We start from the raw sequence: 18,679 nt of genomic DNA, 5'->3' as shown, positions 1-18,679 counted from the left end.
TTTGAAACAAGCTCCAAGAGCTTGGTATGCAAAGATAGATGCTTTCCTACTCACTCAAGGATTTGTGAACAGTCCATCAGAAGCCACCTTGTATGTAAAGAAAGAAGAGACAGATCTGCTGGTCATCTGTCTTTTATGTAGATGATCTCTTGCTCATGGGATCAAATGATGACAAATTGCAGCTTTTAAAGAGATACTGCAACAGACATTTGACATGTCTGATTTGGGGCTCGTACACTACTATTTGGGCATACAGCTTGTGCAAGATAACAGAGGCATTGGATTGTTGCAATCTCGGTATGTTGCTAAACTTCTGGAGAAGTTTAAATTTCAGGATTGCAAGCCTATTAGCACTTCTATGGAGCCTGGGATGAAACTGTCACTACAAGATGACAGTATTTCCTTTGATGCCACTACATATGCTCAGGCTGTTGGGTGCCTTATTTATTTGTGTACTACACGGCCAGATATTCAGTATGCCGTATCTCAGTTGAGCAGATTCATGCACAGCCCGCGGTTGTCACATTGGCAAGTTGTGAAGCGTGTATTCCGGTACTTGTAGGGTACCTTGTCTCTTGGATTGCTTTATCCTGAGGGGGGTGACATGCAGTTATACGCTTACAGTGATTCAGATTGGACTGGTGATTTTGATACCAGACATTCCACTAGTGGAAATTGTTTCTTTCTTGGCTGTTCATGCATTTCTTGGCTAAGCAAGAAACAGACCACAGTGGCCACTTCGTCTTGTGAGGCAGAGTACAGAGCAGCCTACACTACTACTGTTGAGTGTGTTTGGCTGCGTCATCTCACGACTGATATGGATATTTCAGTGGAAGAGCCTACACCTATCTATACTGATAGTCAGAGTGCCATTGCTGTGGCCAGGAATCCTGTGTTTCATGCTCGCACGAAACACATTGAGATTCACTATCATTTTGTTTGGGAGAGACTTCAGGCAGGTGATATCAGTCTGATCTACTGTCCTACAGATCAGAATGTGGCAGACATCTTCACCAAGGTATTACCACGTCCGAAATTCGAAGCATTCCGCACTGCTTTTTGAATTTGTTTCCTTTTGGTGGATGATGTACAGTGATCACATATCACTCCAGGGGGGTTTGTTGGGTTTTGTATGCACCCAGAGGAGTGCTAGTGATCATCAGTAGATTACTGGGGCACTTTTTACTTCAGTTAGTGGAGGTTTTCTCCCCCAGTTTAGCTTAGTTTCACTTATAAACAGTTTATAAGTGTTTTGGTCCACCCGGCACATTTTATGGCCGGACATGTGAACACATCTTTTAGGTCACTTTATTATGTGGCTATTGTACTTCACATTATCAACTGAATACACAACTAGAGTCGTGTTCTCTCTCTGCTTCCCCACGTTTGTGTTTGCAGTACCTCCAAACCCTAACCCTAACAGCTGAAAGCCTTCAAATTTTGGAGAAGACCTTTGCATGGAGCAATTGATCAAACAATTCATCAATGCGCAGAAGAGGATACTTATTTTTGATAGTCAACTTATTAAGGGCACGATAGTCGATGCAAAGACGCATAGACTTATTCTTCTTTTTCTCCAAAAGTACTGGAGCTCCAAAAGGGCTTTTGCTTGGTCAAATATGTCCTTTCTCCAAAAGTTCAGTAAGTTATCGCTGTATCTCTTGAGATTCCGTAAAAGAAACTCGATATGGAGCACGAGTAGGTGGAGCACTGCCAGGAAGGATATCAATAGTATGGTTGACTGGTTGCCGATGTGGGAGAATCGGAGGAAGCTCTTGAAGAAAAAGGTCCAAGTATGGAGCAAAGAAAGGTTGCCTGAGATACATCACCTTTGTATCTATGTCCTCGGTAAGATCGTTGGCTGAATAGACCATTAAAAGTGCTGAGGAACAACCACTCTTGTGGACCCACCGTTTCACTTGAAGAGCTGAAAGGGTTGGTGTAGAAGATTGGTCTCTGATTCCTTGGAGTGCCACAAGCATATCATCTTGAGCAAATTGTTTAGAATGGTTCCGGAAACTGATCAGGGGATCATATTGATACAATCATTCTTGACCAAGGATCATATCATAATGTGCCAAATTCATGACTTGGAAATCCAATTTGTCACGATAGTGCTGAATTTGAAAGAAGAGGTGTTTGGCAACGGTGTTACACAAGGATGTGGAACCATCGGCAAGCTCTACTTCATAAACAACAGCACTTAGAGAAGTCTGAATCTTCAATCTCTGAGTCAAGGTGGTTGAGTGGGGATTCTCTTTTGGGGAGTAGGTGCATGCCTCTGCTGGCCGAGTGCAGCTTTCTCTCCCTCTTCTCTTAGTGCTGGCCGCACAGCAGACCCTCTGTGGGTACTTTCTTGTGCTGGCCGTGCAGCAGGCAGCCGAGCTGTCTTCTGATGTTTCTTTACTATGTGCTTCTCTTTGATATTATTGGCCGTGTAACAGACGGTGTTTGGGGTTGATTCAGGGCTGATTTTGGGACTGTTTTGGACAGATTTTGGTGCTGTTTGTATCTTGGCTCTAGACAGAGATCTGGGCAAGAGTCTTGCTGATGCTTTGTGGAAAATCCGATGCTTTATGCACCCGCACCTTGGTTTTTGTAAAAAGCTTCTAATTGAATAAAGAAGTTCCTATGGGGGGGCCATCCGTTCTGGTTGAGTGTGGTGTCGTTATATTATTTGTGCCTCTACTGCTGTGTTTTTCATAGCTCTGTCTGGTATTTGAAGTGTTTGTCTATCACTCTGGGTCCCCGATTTTAGTGACACGTGGGAACTTCTTCCATGTCTTGTTTTCCTTTCCTTGGACTGTGCACCTTCATGTGGGATTGAATCAATGTTTAGCCTTGCTGAGCCTCATGCTATGATACCAATATCACACGCGGAAGCTCTGGGAGTCTTCTTTCAGCCCTAAACACCATCTTGGAACAACCTGATGCAAAATGCAAGCAAGAGAGATCGAGAGAAGAGAGAGAGAGAGAGAGAGATAGCTAAGTATTCAGTTTTTCTATAGTACAAAAAGGTACATCTTGGCTAGCCAACTGGCTGCCCCATCAAAAGGTGGTGAAATACCTAATCTAATCCTAAGTTCATGACCCAGTCCAAGGAAGGATTGAATGAATCAAAATGATGAGCAAAGTTGCCTTAAATGGGCCTTTGGAATTTCTAGTAAATTGGCCGGCTGTTGTTGGCCAGGTCGCGGACAAACTCAAGTGTTCTTGCTGTAGCCGACAGGTCTTCTTCTCATTCATGCGCTGGCTGACAGCCACTCTTGTTCACCACCGGTTTTTCCCCTGCCAATACCAGCAACAAATGCTCCAAAATCTGCTTCTAACCTAATTCTTTACCTTGTTGCCCTTCAGGATTTGTCCTGAGATCAGTCCTACACGTCTTCCACATGACATCCTGTCATCCCGAGACAGCCTGATGAATGGGGAGTCCGGGTCATACTAGAATGTGCATACTTCGCTATACCATGACTCGTGCCCATCTGCTGCTAGCTGTTGGTTGGATTGTAGTGCGAGCCTCGGGAGTCTCTAGGGGGCCATGACACTGATCTTGTGAATGTATGTGACTGTCTCGAAGAGTGCCTCTACTACCATGGGTGCTGCAGCAAACTCTGCCAGGATCTTATCACGTGGGACCGATGGTTTGCTGCGTATCATATGGGAGAGCATCGTGACCTGAGGCCTCTCTATTTTGGCCATTTGGCTGCTGTGAGATCGGGTGCCCAGAAGGGTTCTCCATTCATAAATGCCGGAGTGACCAAGGTGTCAAATGGCCACATCTTGGTCCTAGGCTCTTGGAAATGGGCCTGGAAGCACTGTCTGAAGCATACCCTCGCATCAGTCTAGCCTCTGCAGCATGGCTCATCGAGAAGACCGGTCCGGTAAAAGTGACTCCCAAGTACACATGAGTGTACGCATGTATGAGAGAGAGAGAGAGAGAGAGAGAGAGAGAGAGAGAGAGAGAGAGAGAGAGAGAGGTTACTAGTGTTTCTTTTCATTGTCCAGGTCTCAAATGCAAAATATTGTCTCAAAAGCTTGTGCGGAGCTTGATATTCAGGCTGTTCCCAGCCGCAGGGTATACACTTTATGCTTCAGTCACTAGGTTGCAGTTTGCGTTTCCTTTTTGTTTTATTTCCTTCTCACAAATTACTCTATTCGATTTGTTGGATGCAGTGTATCTCATTGATACGTTGGCTAGATGAGAGGTATCAATCTGTTTACAGCCAACATCCTGGTTTTCAGGAAAATGCAGCACCTCTTTTACAGGTGGAGCAATCATTTCCTCTTGAACTTCCTGACAACTTGCGAGGTGATCAGTGGGCATTTGTTCAACTTCCACTTTCAGGTTGCCATGCTTGTGCTTTAAGCCGTCGAAAGTATTTATTTCATGATTCAATGACAGTTAAAAATATAATTTTCGAGAACATATTTGTTGTTATTTCTAGTCCTTCATTGATGTGGTTTAGGGTCCTCTTAATTGTAGAGCTCTTTGGTCAGAATCTAGTCACATGATTATGTTTTAGCTTTCTCCATGAGGCACCTGTAAGTGGGATTTGATGGTTGTGTACCCAACTTGCAAAATTTACACTTAAGGTTTGTACTTTTGTTAGCTATCTTTCTCACGAATAGCTACAAGGAAACCTATTCAAAGTATGACAGATGTCATAAAGGTCTTAATTGTCAGAAGAGTATGCTAACCTATCTTTCTTTGGTGGTGACTAAAAGATTGTCAAGTGGATGCTTGACAGATTGTGTCAAGACCAAAAGGAGGAGATCTTTCCTTGAAGGAGCTGAAAGAAAGATGATGTAGTTCCCATAGAACTTATGTATCTGTGCTTTTGGTCTTCAAGATTTTCACATGTGAAACGGAAGAAGTTAATGTTTTTTGGTTGCTACCACTACTAAACTGCTGGAAAATCCAATCCTGCTGGTGTGTTGTGTCCATTGTTGACTGCACATTTCCAATCTGTAGCATCTCGCCCACAGCCAGGGGAGCTTCCGTAGCCACCATGCACCGCCCGGACAAGTTGAGGCCTACCAGGCACTCAATCCTACAGACACACGCTGGAGGTTCCACCCTCTAAGTGCTGTCCACATTGGTTTTCAGCATGACCAGCCATGCATAGATCCTGTTCCTTCTCTGCACACCACAAAGAGTGTCTTCTAAACTTCTGCTGTAAGATAGACATTGTTCCGGCGTTTTCAGAGGCCAAAACTTGCCCAAAACTTTGATTTTCAGCCTCCAAGCTGTATGGCCAGCAAAGAAGAAAGAGAGAGAATGTTCTGCTAGTAGCCTGGTTCCCAATCAGTGAAAGGCCCACCCAAGAGTAATCGATCAGCATAGAAGATGTCAAAGCAGCCATGACTTTTAGTTTTCAGCACCTTGGTATGAGTCGCCTACAGATTATGAGAGCCAACAGCAAAACGTTTTTGCCTGTAGGGGCCTTGGGAGCAGTCGACCAGCCCATAGAAGGATGAAGAAGCAGTCGACCAGCCTTGGTATTGCTGAATATACAGAAAATCAGCTCCAAAATCAGAAATCACCCCCGAAATTGACACTTCTCGCGACAGAAGTCCACCACAGAATAGTCTACCACCTTTGGAACACAGCTGGCATCAAAAAATAAGCTCTAAAAACAGTAGAGAAGAAGTCACCTAGCTCTATAGCTTCAAAACCAACTGAGAATCCTCAATTCTGAGCAAGAGAGCAGTAGAAAAGCACAAGTGAGAGCTTGGAGTGCTAGGCGAGCCATGGTTTGCTTCTTTTAGCTGGGTGCCCTTCTAATTATGTGTATCCAGACCTGGATTAGCAACTCGTGGAGCCGGAATAGGACGCCCAAACTTGATAAATGTCCTGGGTACATTAATAAGTCCAGCCTAGATGTGAACCCACTTATAAGTTTATAAGTTAGCCTGCCCACATTTGAGTGAGTGTATACCTGCAACCATAAAACCTTAGTAGCATGGCTATAAACATTAAATTGGGCAAAAGTTCACACTTACCACCTGCAAAACACATAAGAATACCGTCTTAGTCCCAAACAAGTGTGCACACACGTCCACAGGGTGACCAGGCGTCCTCGGGTCCCATGAACATTTACAGCCAAAATACCAGGCATTGTCCAAGCAGACAAAACATGTCACACAAATAAAACAAAAGCCAGCACACACATGGCTATGCAAAATGTTACTGGAAAAATTTCCAATCTTCCCATTGTACATTTGTAGGTCTTCTGTCGTGCACAACGCGAAGACCAAAATGTCATGGACACCATCCATGCAAATCTCGGGCACCGCCTGTCTTGAGTAAACCCATATATGTTATAGACGCCTCATGAGTACCACCCATGAATCCCATGTACAGCCATAAAAATAGGAGACGGTGACAAGCAAACCAGCATTGGTATTGATCAAGCCTTCATAAGCACAAACAGAAATTGAAAGACCAAAAAGAAGATTCGATGCAGTTTCTGCACGAAGAAGTGGACTGTTTTATGAAGAAAGAGCAAGAACAAGTACAGCACCATGCCAAGCCCCTTGAAGAAGATGTTCTGGACTCTTCTAAAGAACATGGTGCTGATAAAGAAGAAATTCATGTTGCGATGGAGCGGGTCAAAAGCGTGACTTTAGGCGAGATCCAAGACGATTGGGCATTCTAAGCCTCTTCTCCCCTTCGTCATTTTGTATGAGTCAAGGGTTCTCTCCCCTAGAATCTGAGTATTTTGGATTTCTTTTGGAATTGTTGTAAAGCCTTGATGCTTTAAAAGGCAAAGATGTATTCTTATCCCAGTTAGGACTCCGAAGGAGTCGGCGGGGTGACTAAGCAATAATCTCAACTTCAGTCATCATAAGGTGATTGACGGAATAGCATGGCACGGGAGGTGCGCATAGCTAAGGTCGCCTCTTTGCAGTGATGTGATGGAGTTGGATGTTGGTTGCTTCTTTTGCATTCGGGTCTTACCATCTCCGTTCCAAGGGAGGATGTTGGAATAGTTGGAGTTTGAGTCGTGTTAAAGGATGTCTAGATCTTGGAGTGAACACATTAGGTGTGAACCACCTCTTAATAAGGGACAAAAGATAGGGCCTTGTGCCTATAAAAGCATTGTACATGGTGGATGTTTTATTACTCATAATTCAGTCACTGTGTTGTTGGGCAATCTTGCTCTCTCTTGTATGTCGTCCCATCTCACTGCAAAGAGGCCTGGAGGAAACTCCGAGAACATCGCCCTCCCACACCTATCACCTGCCTGGACTAATGGCACTCCTATGCACGCTTCCTCTATCATATCCCCCATCAACCACTCCTACCCCCTCCATCAGATCCCTGTCCCACCACCTCCACCTTCTTCACAAAGGGCATGGTCCTCAAGGCCATTCGTAGACTATGCAATGGGCGAGCCCAGGATCATGAGGGACTCACTGCCGCGAGTACATCTCGCATGACGATGATACCTTGGCGCCCCTATTAGCCTACATGTTCAATAGAGCCCTTTGTGAAGGATTTCCACCCTCTTGGTCCACCAACACCATCACCCCCATCCTCAAAGCCGGAGATCCACTTGATCCTGATAATTACAGGATGATCATGATTGGCCACACATTGGCCAAACTCTATGGATCAGTGCCAGAGGTGGAGCTCAGTTCATTTGCAGAGATGCAGAGACTCAGAACAGGCTGGCTTTCGGAGGAGCTACTCTGCCCTTGACCACATCTTCACTCTGTGCCATCATCGAGGAGGGTAGAGCACGACATCAGAGGATTTACTGTTGCTTTGTGGATTTCTGCAAAGCTTTTGATACTGTACCCCGAGCCCGCCTTCTACATCGTCTACAGGAGATAGGAGTCCCATCTGACATGGTTTGGAGCATCATCGCCCTCTCTGAGTCCGTCACTAGACGAGTGAGCCCCAGGAGGTACATCACAGTAGATTTCCAGCACTATTGGGGTGAAACAGGGCTGCCCTCTGTCACCCACTCTTTTCGGTCTCTACATTGATGAGATCTCGAGCTTCTTTGACGGATTAGGCGGGGCTGGTCCCACACTGGCAGGCATATTGATCCCCATACTACTTTATGCAGATGACATCGTCCTCCTCTTAGACTCAGCAGAGAGGCTTCAGAGACAGTTGGATGCCTTACAGGACTTTTGCACTCAGCGGGACCTCTCTGTTAACCTTGGTAAAACCAAGGTAATGGTCTTCATTACCTTTCACCCCTTCATATCCAGATTGAGCTTCACATATAGAGGGGATCTTGTGGAGATTGTCTCATCCTATGTCTACCTTGGTGTCACTTTCAGTGGCCCACGCTTCACCATGCTTCCCGCAGCACATGCCAGAGTGACATGGGGTTATGTAGCCTTGAGCTTACTTGAGCGGCAGTGCTTCCAGGCACATTTCCAGGAGCCCAGGATGAAGGGCTGGCTTGATAGTAGTGGATGCACTCTTCCAGATAGTCACATACCTCCATCACATCAGTCACATGGATGGATCCCCACAGGTACCCGAGGCTTGCCCTGGAGTCCTCAAGACAGCTAGCACTTGAGGGCCACTCTGGAGTATGGTATGCACTAGTTTCCACTTGGTTCTCAGTATATGGGCTCCGCATGGACCGCCTTACCCCCCTTCAGTACAGATTGGACTCCCCTTTTCTCTGGCACTCTCACGAGGAAACCAATTGGGTTATCTGGTTAGATCTTCTCAGCCTCTACACCCATTGCACGTGGACCACACCTTTGGAGCTCCCTACGAAGATGCACTTCTATAGAGATCGCTTCCTCACACTCCCTGAAAATTGATTCATCCAGCAGCCGGGCTACTTGAGTGTTCACATGTCCCATGCCATGCGGATTGCGATTGGCCAGATACGGGTTTCATCCCATCGCCTCATAGTGGAGACATGTAGAGTTGAGCGCATCTTCAGAGTCGGGAAGCTCATACAGAGACCTAGAGGGGAGAGGATCTACCGATTATGCCACACAGAGGTTGAGACGGAGGAGCATTACATATGCCGTTGCCCAGTATACTATGAGATCCGCGGGATGTTTCATTGTCTATTTCGTGAGGGATTTGGTCCACTCTCTAGGATCATTGACTTCCAAGACCAACGTTGCCTAGGCCTCTTCTTGCTTGAGCTTCGCAGACACAGGGACACCTTCTTGAGAGAGCTTCGGCCCAGCCACCCCGCCCCTTCCCTCTCCAGCCAACCATCACTAGTTTCTTCCGGACCTAGGAGGTGGATGACACCGATATAGTGGCTCTTGTGGACCCTCCACGAGTTGCTCCGGACCTACCTCGCCCGAGAGGAGTTACCTCGCCCCCGGCCCCGGCCCCGCCCTCCCCCTCTCCCCCTCCCCCCCCGTTGACCACGATCACCTCATCAGCTCCAGATCCAGGACATGCTCCACTGCCATCAAGCTACCTTTCCACGTGACATAGCTGAGGGAGACCTCTCGGCCATACTCATTAGCCCCATGCTTGATATTTTGGAGAGTGGTATACCATCTACTCGGAGTTGATGCTGCCCTCATGTTTCTATGTTCTTAGTATCTCCATGATGAGTTTCCATGGACAGTTTTGTATCACCTAAGTGAGATAGCTATTTTATGTTTTCTTTTTGTTTTATTTTCCATTCCATGATGAGATATGCCATGGACATTATTGTATCACTTTGGTCTCATAGGCCCATTGGGTCTTTAGTAGACGCTTAATATATCTCTCTTTCTTTCTCTCTCCACTGAGGGCCCGTTTATACCCTCACACATTCATGAGCCCTCATGTGCCTAGAGATGTCTTTGTGTGGACACTTTCGTCCCCTCTTAGTAGCTTCCCAGGTTCCCCATTGTTCCCATGTTTCCCATTTTTCCATGTTACTCTTGATCTCTACATCTTTAGATCTTTTCTCACTTTTTTCTGTTACATACCACTGACATTTGTACTTCATCTGACGAGATTATTGTGACTTTTGGTCTCATAGGTCATTTTGGTCTTTCGAAGACGTTAATATAGATTTCATTTCTTCCATCCATGGCTGCTCATCCACATACCATGGCTTGAGCTCTCCATCCTCTTCTCTTGCACTCCACTCTTGGGCATGATGGTATCTCACAACTACAGCTCCCACAATAGCCGCTTCTACACCATCAAATCTTGTGATGACAGAGAAGGAGTTTGATCATAAAGTAACATAGGCTGTGGCCTAAGCCTTGGCAATGCACGCAACCACCTACCTCATCTACTTGTTGAAGTCGTAACTTTAGCAGTCTGTTTTGCTCCATCGGCACTAGAAGGAAATCTTTAGTGCTTTGCGGAGTGTTTCTTCTATGCTGTGTTGGGTAGGTGGGCAGCTAGCCTGCGCGCACACACACACACACACACACACACACACACACAACCTCAAGCATAGAGAAACGTGAGAGTGCTGGAAAAGATACTCAATAATGATAAAATGAAAGTACAAGTGAGTACATAAAGTAGCCTAGGGCAAAGTGCCCAACACACATAAGTGCGTTCACATGGGGAAAAAACCTGTGTCCAGTCACAGGGAAAAAATGCCCGTGAGTAAGCTGTGTTCACACCTGAACTAGCCGGGAGTGGACATGACCAACAAACCCCTCTCAAGTGAACGGTGTGAACGGGAAGCAGGGTGATGAAGCTGTGAATGCTGACTTGCACTATGCTCCATAGTTATCATTTTTTCAAAGAGTGAGGCTGAACATAAAGAGCATCTTGCCATTGTTTTTGAAGAGCTAAGGAAACATAAACTTTTCATCAATGGGAAGAAGAGTGAATTCCTCTTGTCAGAAATTCACTATTTAGGGCATATTTCTCCAAAGATGGAGTACACATGGATCCCACAAAGATTCAAGCCATCAAGGATTGGCCAGAACTGCAGAATGTGCATCAAGTTAGGAGCTTTATTGGTTTATGCTCTTATTATCGTCGATTTATTTGACACTTTGCTTTCTTAGCTTCATCGTTACATGATCTAACGAAGAAGAAAGTAGCATTCCGTTGGTCGGCTCCCGAAAAGACAGCTTTTCAGAAGTTGAAGGATGCCATCATATCAAGGCCAGTTCTTATTATTCCAGATTTACATAGACCTTTTGTGGTCAAGTGTGATGCATGTGGAGATTGTTGGGGGGCTGTTTTGAACCAACATGGAGATGCAGTGGCTTTTGAAAGCCGCCGCCTGCAACATGCGGAATTGTATTTGCAGGTTTATGAGAAAGAGTTGTTAGCCGTTATTCATGCCCTTCAAACATGGAAGCATTATCTTTTGGGGATTGAATTTATGGTAAAAATAGATCACGAGAGTTTACAACACTTTCTTACACAACCTAAACTCTCGAAAAAGCATCTAAGGTGGGCAAACTTCTTGTCCATGTTCCATTTTCAGATTTTGATTACCCCCGGGCAAGAAGAATTTGGTGGTGGATGCTTTGTCACGCAGGCCTCAAGTGCATGCCGTAACTACTGCCTATCATCAGGACTTATCAGGGATGCGAGATATGTATGCTTTGGATACAGATTTTCAGCTTATTTGGGCTGATTTGAATAATGGTACTACTGTCACAACTTATTCGATTGGAGATGGGTTTCTGATGATGCAGAATCGTATTTTTGTAGTGCGTGAATTACGCCAAAAGGTTATGGAAGAGTGTCATGCTCCGCCATATGCTGGTCATCGTGGTATTCTGGCTACTACACAGGCTTTGGAAAGATATTTCTTTTGGCCAGTTCTATGCAGGGATATTAAAGCTTATGTGCGAGAGTGAATAGTGTGTCAGAAAGTCAAGTTTGACAGACACAAGACACCTGGTTTGCTTCAGCCCTTACCCATTCCACAGGAACCATAGAAAAGCATTGCTATGGATTTCATTATAGATTAGCCGAAATCGGCACATGGAAATGATGCTATATGGACTATTATAGGTCGTTTTAGCAAACAAGCACACTTTATTCCTGTGAAGAAAACAATCAAGCCATAGCACATGGCAAAGTTGTTCTTAGCTCAGAATTTCAAACATCATGGCATGCCCAAGTCTATTGTGGGGGATAGAGATCCTCAGACTACCAGTTTATTTTGGCGGGCATTGTTTGATAATATGGGCACAAAGCTGAGTTTTTCATCGGCTTATCATCCTCAAACGGATGGTCAGAGTGAAATTGCAAATTCAGCTGTGCTTTACTTGGCTCAAGTGTTATGTATCTGAGCAGAAGTCAGATTGGGAAAAGTATTTGCCATTGGTTGAGTTTGCATACAATAACACAGTGCATTCTTCAACTAATAAGACTCCATTTGAGATAGTCTATGGCAAGGTGGTATCTTACGAACAAAAGCTGAAATCTTTGCAGCAGGTGAGTAAGATACTGCGTTTGCACAGGTTCGGTCAGCCATAGAAAGATCTCAAGCTAAGCAAAAAAAGGCAGCTAACGAACACAGGCGAGAGGTGGTTTTTAAGGAAGGTGATTAGGTATTACTTAAGTTTGAGAAAGCAAGTCTTCGGAAGCAGCCAGGTAAAGAAGGCCGGTTTCCTAAGCTTTCAAGAAGGTATTACGGGCCATTCCAAATCTTGCAGAAAATAAATGAAGTGACATATAGATTTGTATTGCCCGATCACAGGAAAATACACAATGCCTTTCATGTCAGTTTGCTGAGACCTTATGTGGGACCACCTCCTATGGAACCAATTTTGGAAGATCCACCAAAAGTGGATGAACTTGAGGAGGTAATGCAACCTGAGCAGATAGTTTTTCATAAAGAGCGCAAGCATGCAGGTGGCAAGCTAGTGCCCAGGTATCCTGTGAAGTTTAAAAACCATTCGGTTATGGATGGACGAGGATTATTTTGTGGATTATCAAGAGCTTCTGAAGGCCTACTTGGAAGCTTTTCAGTTGCGGTCAACCGCTTAGAAACCCGGGGGGGGGGAGATGTCATAAAATTCCTTATAGCTTCTATTTTTCTACTGTTCATGTGGCATGTGGAGCCTGACATGACATACATGTATGGCTGGTGTAGCCTAACATGGTGTGTCTGTGTGGCATATGGAGCCTGACATGACAGTATATGTGTGGCTAGTGTAGCCTGACAGGCTTGTGGGGCCTGACATGGTGTACATGTATGTCTCATGGAGCCTGACATGATGTAATTCCCTAGGACTAGCTATCCTGGAGATCTTTTGTATTTATGTTCTAGGAAGCTTCCGGAAGGATCATGAGCCTTGGACATTTTATCGGATACAACGGAGCAGATGGGTGTTTCTTCTAGTCTAGCTGCACTCATGTGTATGCATGACTTTGATTTTATCTTTGGATGACTTGTATTGTTTGCCGGGACAATGCTTGAGATTTCTGCTTGCGTTGTCCATGGGGCCGGGGACGCCTGAGCACCCTCTGCACGTGTATGTGCACACCTGTTTGGGAATGACAGGTGGTCTACATGTGATTTGCAAGTGGTAAGTGTACCCAAAAACCCAATTTACAGCTTTATGGTTTCATATACTGATAATTATGGGTGCAAGTTCACACACACTTATAAGTGGCCGGAAAACTTATAAGGTATTCACACTGGGCATGATTATTTTAATACATGTGGAAGCCATAAGGTGGGCACCGGACTAGATCTGAACCAACTAAAGGTGCCCCCTTCTGGACCAAAAAAGCACATGTGTGGGCTGTTTTCAGCAGGGAAGCCCTATTATGGGAGAAAACTCCAGTTCTGGGGTAGGCGCCTGCTTTTTGGGGTGGGTGAGGGCTGGTCGACCTATTGGAGAGCAGGTTTGGTGGATTTCTCACGTGAAATCTCATCTAGGTGGAAGATGGTGGCTGTCCAATCATCATGCAAGCCTCTATTAATGTTGGCAAGCTGTAAACAGCCACAGGAGAGGCTGGTCGACTGGTAATCAAGCTGCGGTAATCTTTGGCAGGCTGATAACAGTCATATACAGAGGCTGGTCGACTGTCCGGGAGGCTAGAAGGCTGATCGTTTTTGAGGTACAAGCGGGTATCTGTTGATTGGTGGTCTTCTGGAGCATAGACTACTGTTGTATGACCTGTTTTAGGGTTTCTAAGGGCTGGTTGACTGTTGTAACAGCCTTAAAAGGCTGGTCGACCTACCCTGTGAACCTAACAGGTAAAAGAAAGAGAATGAAGAAGAGCTGTCCCGGGCTGATGCGGGAGTGCTATGCGCTGTCCATGGTTGTCCTGCATGTGCTTTATGCCGGGAATGCTCTTGGTTTCTGAGGAGGAGTGTCCAACTCAGAGCTTGTGAATTGTTTTGATTTGTTTTCATATTGTATTGGAAGAAACAGGTGCAGCCAGTGGTGAACCCTGGTCACCCGCAAAGTTGTATTGGAAGCAGACTCCTTTTTTGTAATCTAACCATAGGGGGGGGGGTGTCAGCCCATCTTCTAGCCCCTAGTGTGGTGTACTGTGAAGTGTTGCTATATGTGTTTATTTAGATTTCATGATTGTTAAGATTTTCCGTGTTCAGTTGCCCTTGTGTTTACACTGCTCCCGTGCGGGTGCTACTTGAATTGCATTAGACTGAGAGGGGATGTACAGTAACGCACACTTTGCTCCTTTTGTGATCGCTCTTTGAATGTGGGAAATGAGTGGAATGCTAGGAATCCCAGCGAATCATGAGAGGCTTAGGAAAGCCTTCAATGATGGTGAAAGTGTCCTGCTTCCAGTCAAGAATGGGTGCATACTGTCTAAACCACTGGATCCCGAGGATCATGTCACACACTAAGAGAGCGGTGAAATGCGAACAAACTATTGGTGGCCGAAATGCCTATGAACTATCTGTAGGAGAAATGCTTATGGAACACGTGGCTATCTATGCCTGCGAAGAGTGATTGTTTTATCTTATTACATTAGCCTACCTCTCATCCAAGGTGTGTGGTTAGAGTACCAACACGGAGTGCATGTGGTAGAGTGAACATGAGACTTATTTTTGTCTCACCCATTTATTTTGGGACATAATTATGATATCTGGAATTGTGGGACTATTTTGTCTCTCCCATTTATTTTGGGACATGATTATGATATGGACTTATGGGACTATTTTGTCTTGCCCATTTATTTTGGGACGTGATTTTGATATTGTATTATGGAGACTAATTTAGTCTCGCCCATTAATTTGGGACATGGATTTTCAGCTATGTTGGATTTTTGAGATTGTCTCGTCTCGCCCACTTGATGGGATAGGATTATATCTTGGAAATATGGCTTGAAGCATAAAGTTGCGGAAAACTTTTAAGAAGCTCGGGAGGATGTCACAAGCCTGGACATTTCCCAGTATGAAAGGGGTCTGATGGAACTCCAGGACGTCTAAATATTTGGAAAGTACAAGCTTTGGGAATGGGGGATTGTCTTGGAGTACAAAGGATCGCACTCCTAAAATTCAGGAGAGTTGCTATGCGGGGTGAGTTGTGCACATCTCTCTTTTATAGTTCTGTGGATTAAGTGGTGTATGTGTTAAGGCTGTGGCCAATTCTAGTGTTTAATTGTATTAATGGTCAAGTGTTTTGCGGAACCGCTGTGCGTTGCGCCCGAAAGTTACAGCCTATGATGGGGGATGCATCTCAATCTAACATGTGGCATGATAAAGTAATGCTAACTATGCGGAAGCGCAATTAATTATGATTAACCATAAGCTATATATATGAATGTTGACCACATGCACAATGATGACATAGAGAAGTAGATAAGAGAGGCTCTTTACCTAATCTACTCCTACCTTACATTATTGAATGAACGAGGAATTACAATGATTGCAATGATTCAAATGAGATCTGAGCCCTAAGTGATGTGCATGAAGTGATGCTATGCATGAACAAACACTTACTGCTCTCCTTAATGCATTAACAAAAAACACTGATTTGAAGGTGTACTTTGTTTATCCAAATGTTGTGAGTGCATCCCCTTGGTCTTGGCTATGCAACCTTTGTCTCTGAATGAATGAGAATAGCCCTTGACTTGCCTTTATATTGGAATCTAGTGGCAAGTCGTCCGTGTTGGAGGGGTCATCTCCACTGTTCAGGGTGCTTCTCTACTATTCTTGCACCTCTGGAGGACCTCCACAAACCTCGGAATTTTTCCCATATTTTTTTGGATTTTTTTTTCGCATTTTTGGCACCTTTTTCTGGCATGTTCCATTTTATGCTCCAATCAGCCTGCTTTATGCTGGCTGACTGGGCTCTATAACCGCTATATAAGCATGGGCTTTGCCCTCAATTGTATCATCTCATTTTCCGCATATTATGGGATCCTGGCTGCACCTACGGTGTGTCTCGTGCTACCTATTCCAGCTTTGTAACTACCTTTTGGTGTATATGATCTTTCAGTTCCTACACATCCTGTATTTGTGAACTTTAGTTCTTTTTCATTGTTTGGCACTTTGTCATGGTATCAGATTGGGTTCACGAGACTGAGCATTTGCTGGATAGCACCTATACTTTTTTACTTCTCAGAGGAGGTGGGCTGTGGACTCATCTACAGGCTGAGTTTTTCTGTTGATTGCTGTGTTTTCTGTGTGGTAAGCCTACAAGCTGCGTTTTTCTCCAAAGAGCTGCATATTGTTGCATTTTCAGCCTGGGCAACCTACAAAGGGCTGCGTTTTCTTCTGGAGAGCTGCCTCTAGTTGATACCCCCTCTAGCTGCAAAAAGTCCCCACCCCAGACTAACTAGAACGTCAGGCTCTAGTTGCCACACCCACCCAACCTTCATCGCGCATCGGGAGGGACTTTCGTTTTCACCCCTCTACTTTCACCTCAGCTTATGGTTTGGCTAGTGGTTGTTGGTTTTTGGCTGTGTTCTCATCTACAGGAATTAACAGCCTCTTTTACCTTTTTCCCACCCATTCCCTCCCTCTTGCTTCTGAACTCTCCTCTCTTTGTTGCCTTCTCCGAACTGTAGGTTGTGTTTTCTTACGCTTTAGAGAAGGAATTTTCACGCAAAGGATGGCTTCAAATACTTTCACCGTTCCCCAGGTTGAGAAAGACTCCAAATTTAATGGCTCCAATTATCCCGAGTGGAAGGATGCCATCTTTAACCTTTTGGTGGGTCTTGATCTTTGGCGGTTCGTAGATGCTTCCACTCCAAAGCCCGACCCCGCAACTAACTCACCACACAGACTGTGAATTCCTGGACCAGCATGGATCTTTGGGCACACACAGTCATCTCCTACAACTTGAACCAGCCATATCTCTCGGAATTTTCCGGTATGGATAAAGCTACCCAAACCTCTAAGGAGTTACGAGATGCACTTGCAACCCGTTTTCAGAGGAACACTTACAGTCGCAAGCTTCATTTAAAAGCCCAACTCAATGAGCTGAAGATTACGGAGACGGATGATGTCATGGCCAAAGTGCAGGAACTCAAGAAGATCCGTCAACAACAAGCCATCTTGGGAGTCCAAATCCCCCCGATGATGACTTTGTCATTGCAAACTTCCTCCATTTTATCAATCCTTTAAGCATACCATTGCCTTTCACCTTGTTCTTCCCCTAGTGAATGCGGTGATTGGCATGCTTTAGGATAGGCTCGATCTCATGAAGATCTCTAACTCTTCCCCTACTGAGTCAGGTTTTAGCCAAAGGGAATCCAAAGTGGCAACCCAAGGGAGGTAATAAAAATGGCGGCAAATCCAAGGAGTCGTCTGCTTTAGGCTCCAAGGATAAAGATAAAAAAAAAGATAAGGGCATATCTACGGAGAGGAAATGCCACTACTGTGGCAAGGTTGGTCATCTTCGGCCCGATTGCTTCAAGAAGAAAGAGACAAGGAGAAAAAGTCAAAACAGAATTACTCCGACAACAAAGAATCCAAACCCAAAGACAAAGATGTGGCGAGAAAAAGTCAAAACAGAAGGACTCCGACAACAAAGAATCCAAACCCAAAGACAAAGATGCGGCCTTTGTTCTAGTCAAAGAGTGCACCTCATCCTCTAAGGCACGGACTACTACCTCTCTTGAGGACTGGATTGTGGATTCCAAGGGCTACTTATCACATGACTCACAACAAGGATATCTTGGAGGACTCTCACTTTGTCTCTATGCAGGTCCGACTTGCGAACAATCAACCTGTTGATACACTGATTATGGGTAATATTCCTCTAGTCACTCCCTCAAGGAGGCCCCAATACCTAGACTCTAGAGAATGTTCTTTATGTTCCAAAGTTATCCAAAAAACTTACTTTCTATCTCCAAGATAGCCCAGAAAGGCTATGGCTTATACTTCAATGATCAGGTTTTGGAGATCATTCACAGAGATTCTCACAGGATTATCGCTCGAGGCATACAAGAGGTTGGTCTTTACAAGATCACTAGTTTTCAGGATGAACCCAATCTTGATCACTCTCATATGTTCCAACTTGTAGCCTCTCATCAAGCTCTTCTCACAGAGGAGGATACTATTTGGCATGCCAATTATGGGCATCTTCCCTTTTCTTCACTGGAGCTTCTTGTCTCGCGCCAAATGGTGGAAAGCTTGCCTCGACTACCTCAGATGTCTAGCATCTGCTCATCAGCTTGTCTTCAAGGCAAGCAATATCGGGATTCATTTCCACAGGAGGCCTCTTTCAGGCCTTCCACCGCTCTTCAGCGCTTGTCCATTTGGATTTGAGAGGACCTATGACTTCGGTCACACTTGGAGGAGCCAGATATTTTTCTTATTGG

General features: G+C 44.9%; 1 protein-coding gene across 1 annotated transcript in view; it reads left to right on the top strand.

The window, feature by feature from the left end:
• Nucleotides 1-18,679, top strand: part of LOC147611575 (protein TAB2 homolog, chloroplastic-like) — a 67,884-nt gene that overhangs the window by 23,625 nt on the left and 25,580 nt on the right. The window contains exons 2-3 of the mRNA XM_086784660.1: nucleotides 4,009-4,078; nucleotides 4,177-4,348. Coding sequence (XP_086640786.1) covers nucleotides 4,009-4,078; nucleotides 4,177-4,348 — 242 coding nt within the window. The remainder of the gene's footprint in view (nucleotides 1-4,008; nucleotides 4,079-4,176; nucleotides 4,349-18,679) is intronic.

Source organism: Cibotium barometz, chromosome 47, assembly GCF_041138505.1.
Source record: "Cibotium barometz isolate CiBa-2024 chromosome 47, ASM4113850v1, whole genome shotgun sequence".
Lineage (NCBI taxonomy): Eukaryota > Viridiplantae > Streptophyta > Polypodiopsida > Cyatheales > Cibotiaceae > Cibotium > Cibotium barometz.
Note: the sequence above shows the minus strand (reverse complement) of the source record. Positions and strands in the feature narration are given on the sequence as shown.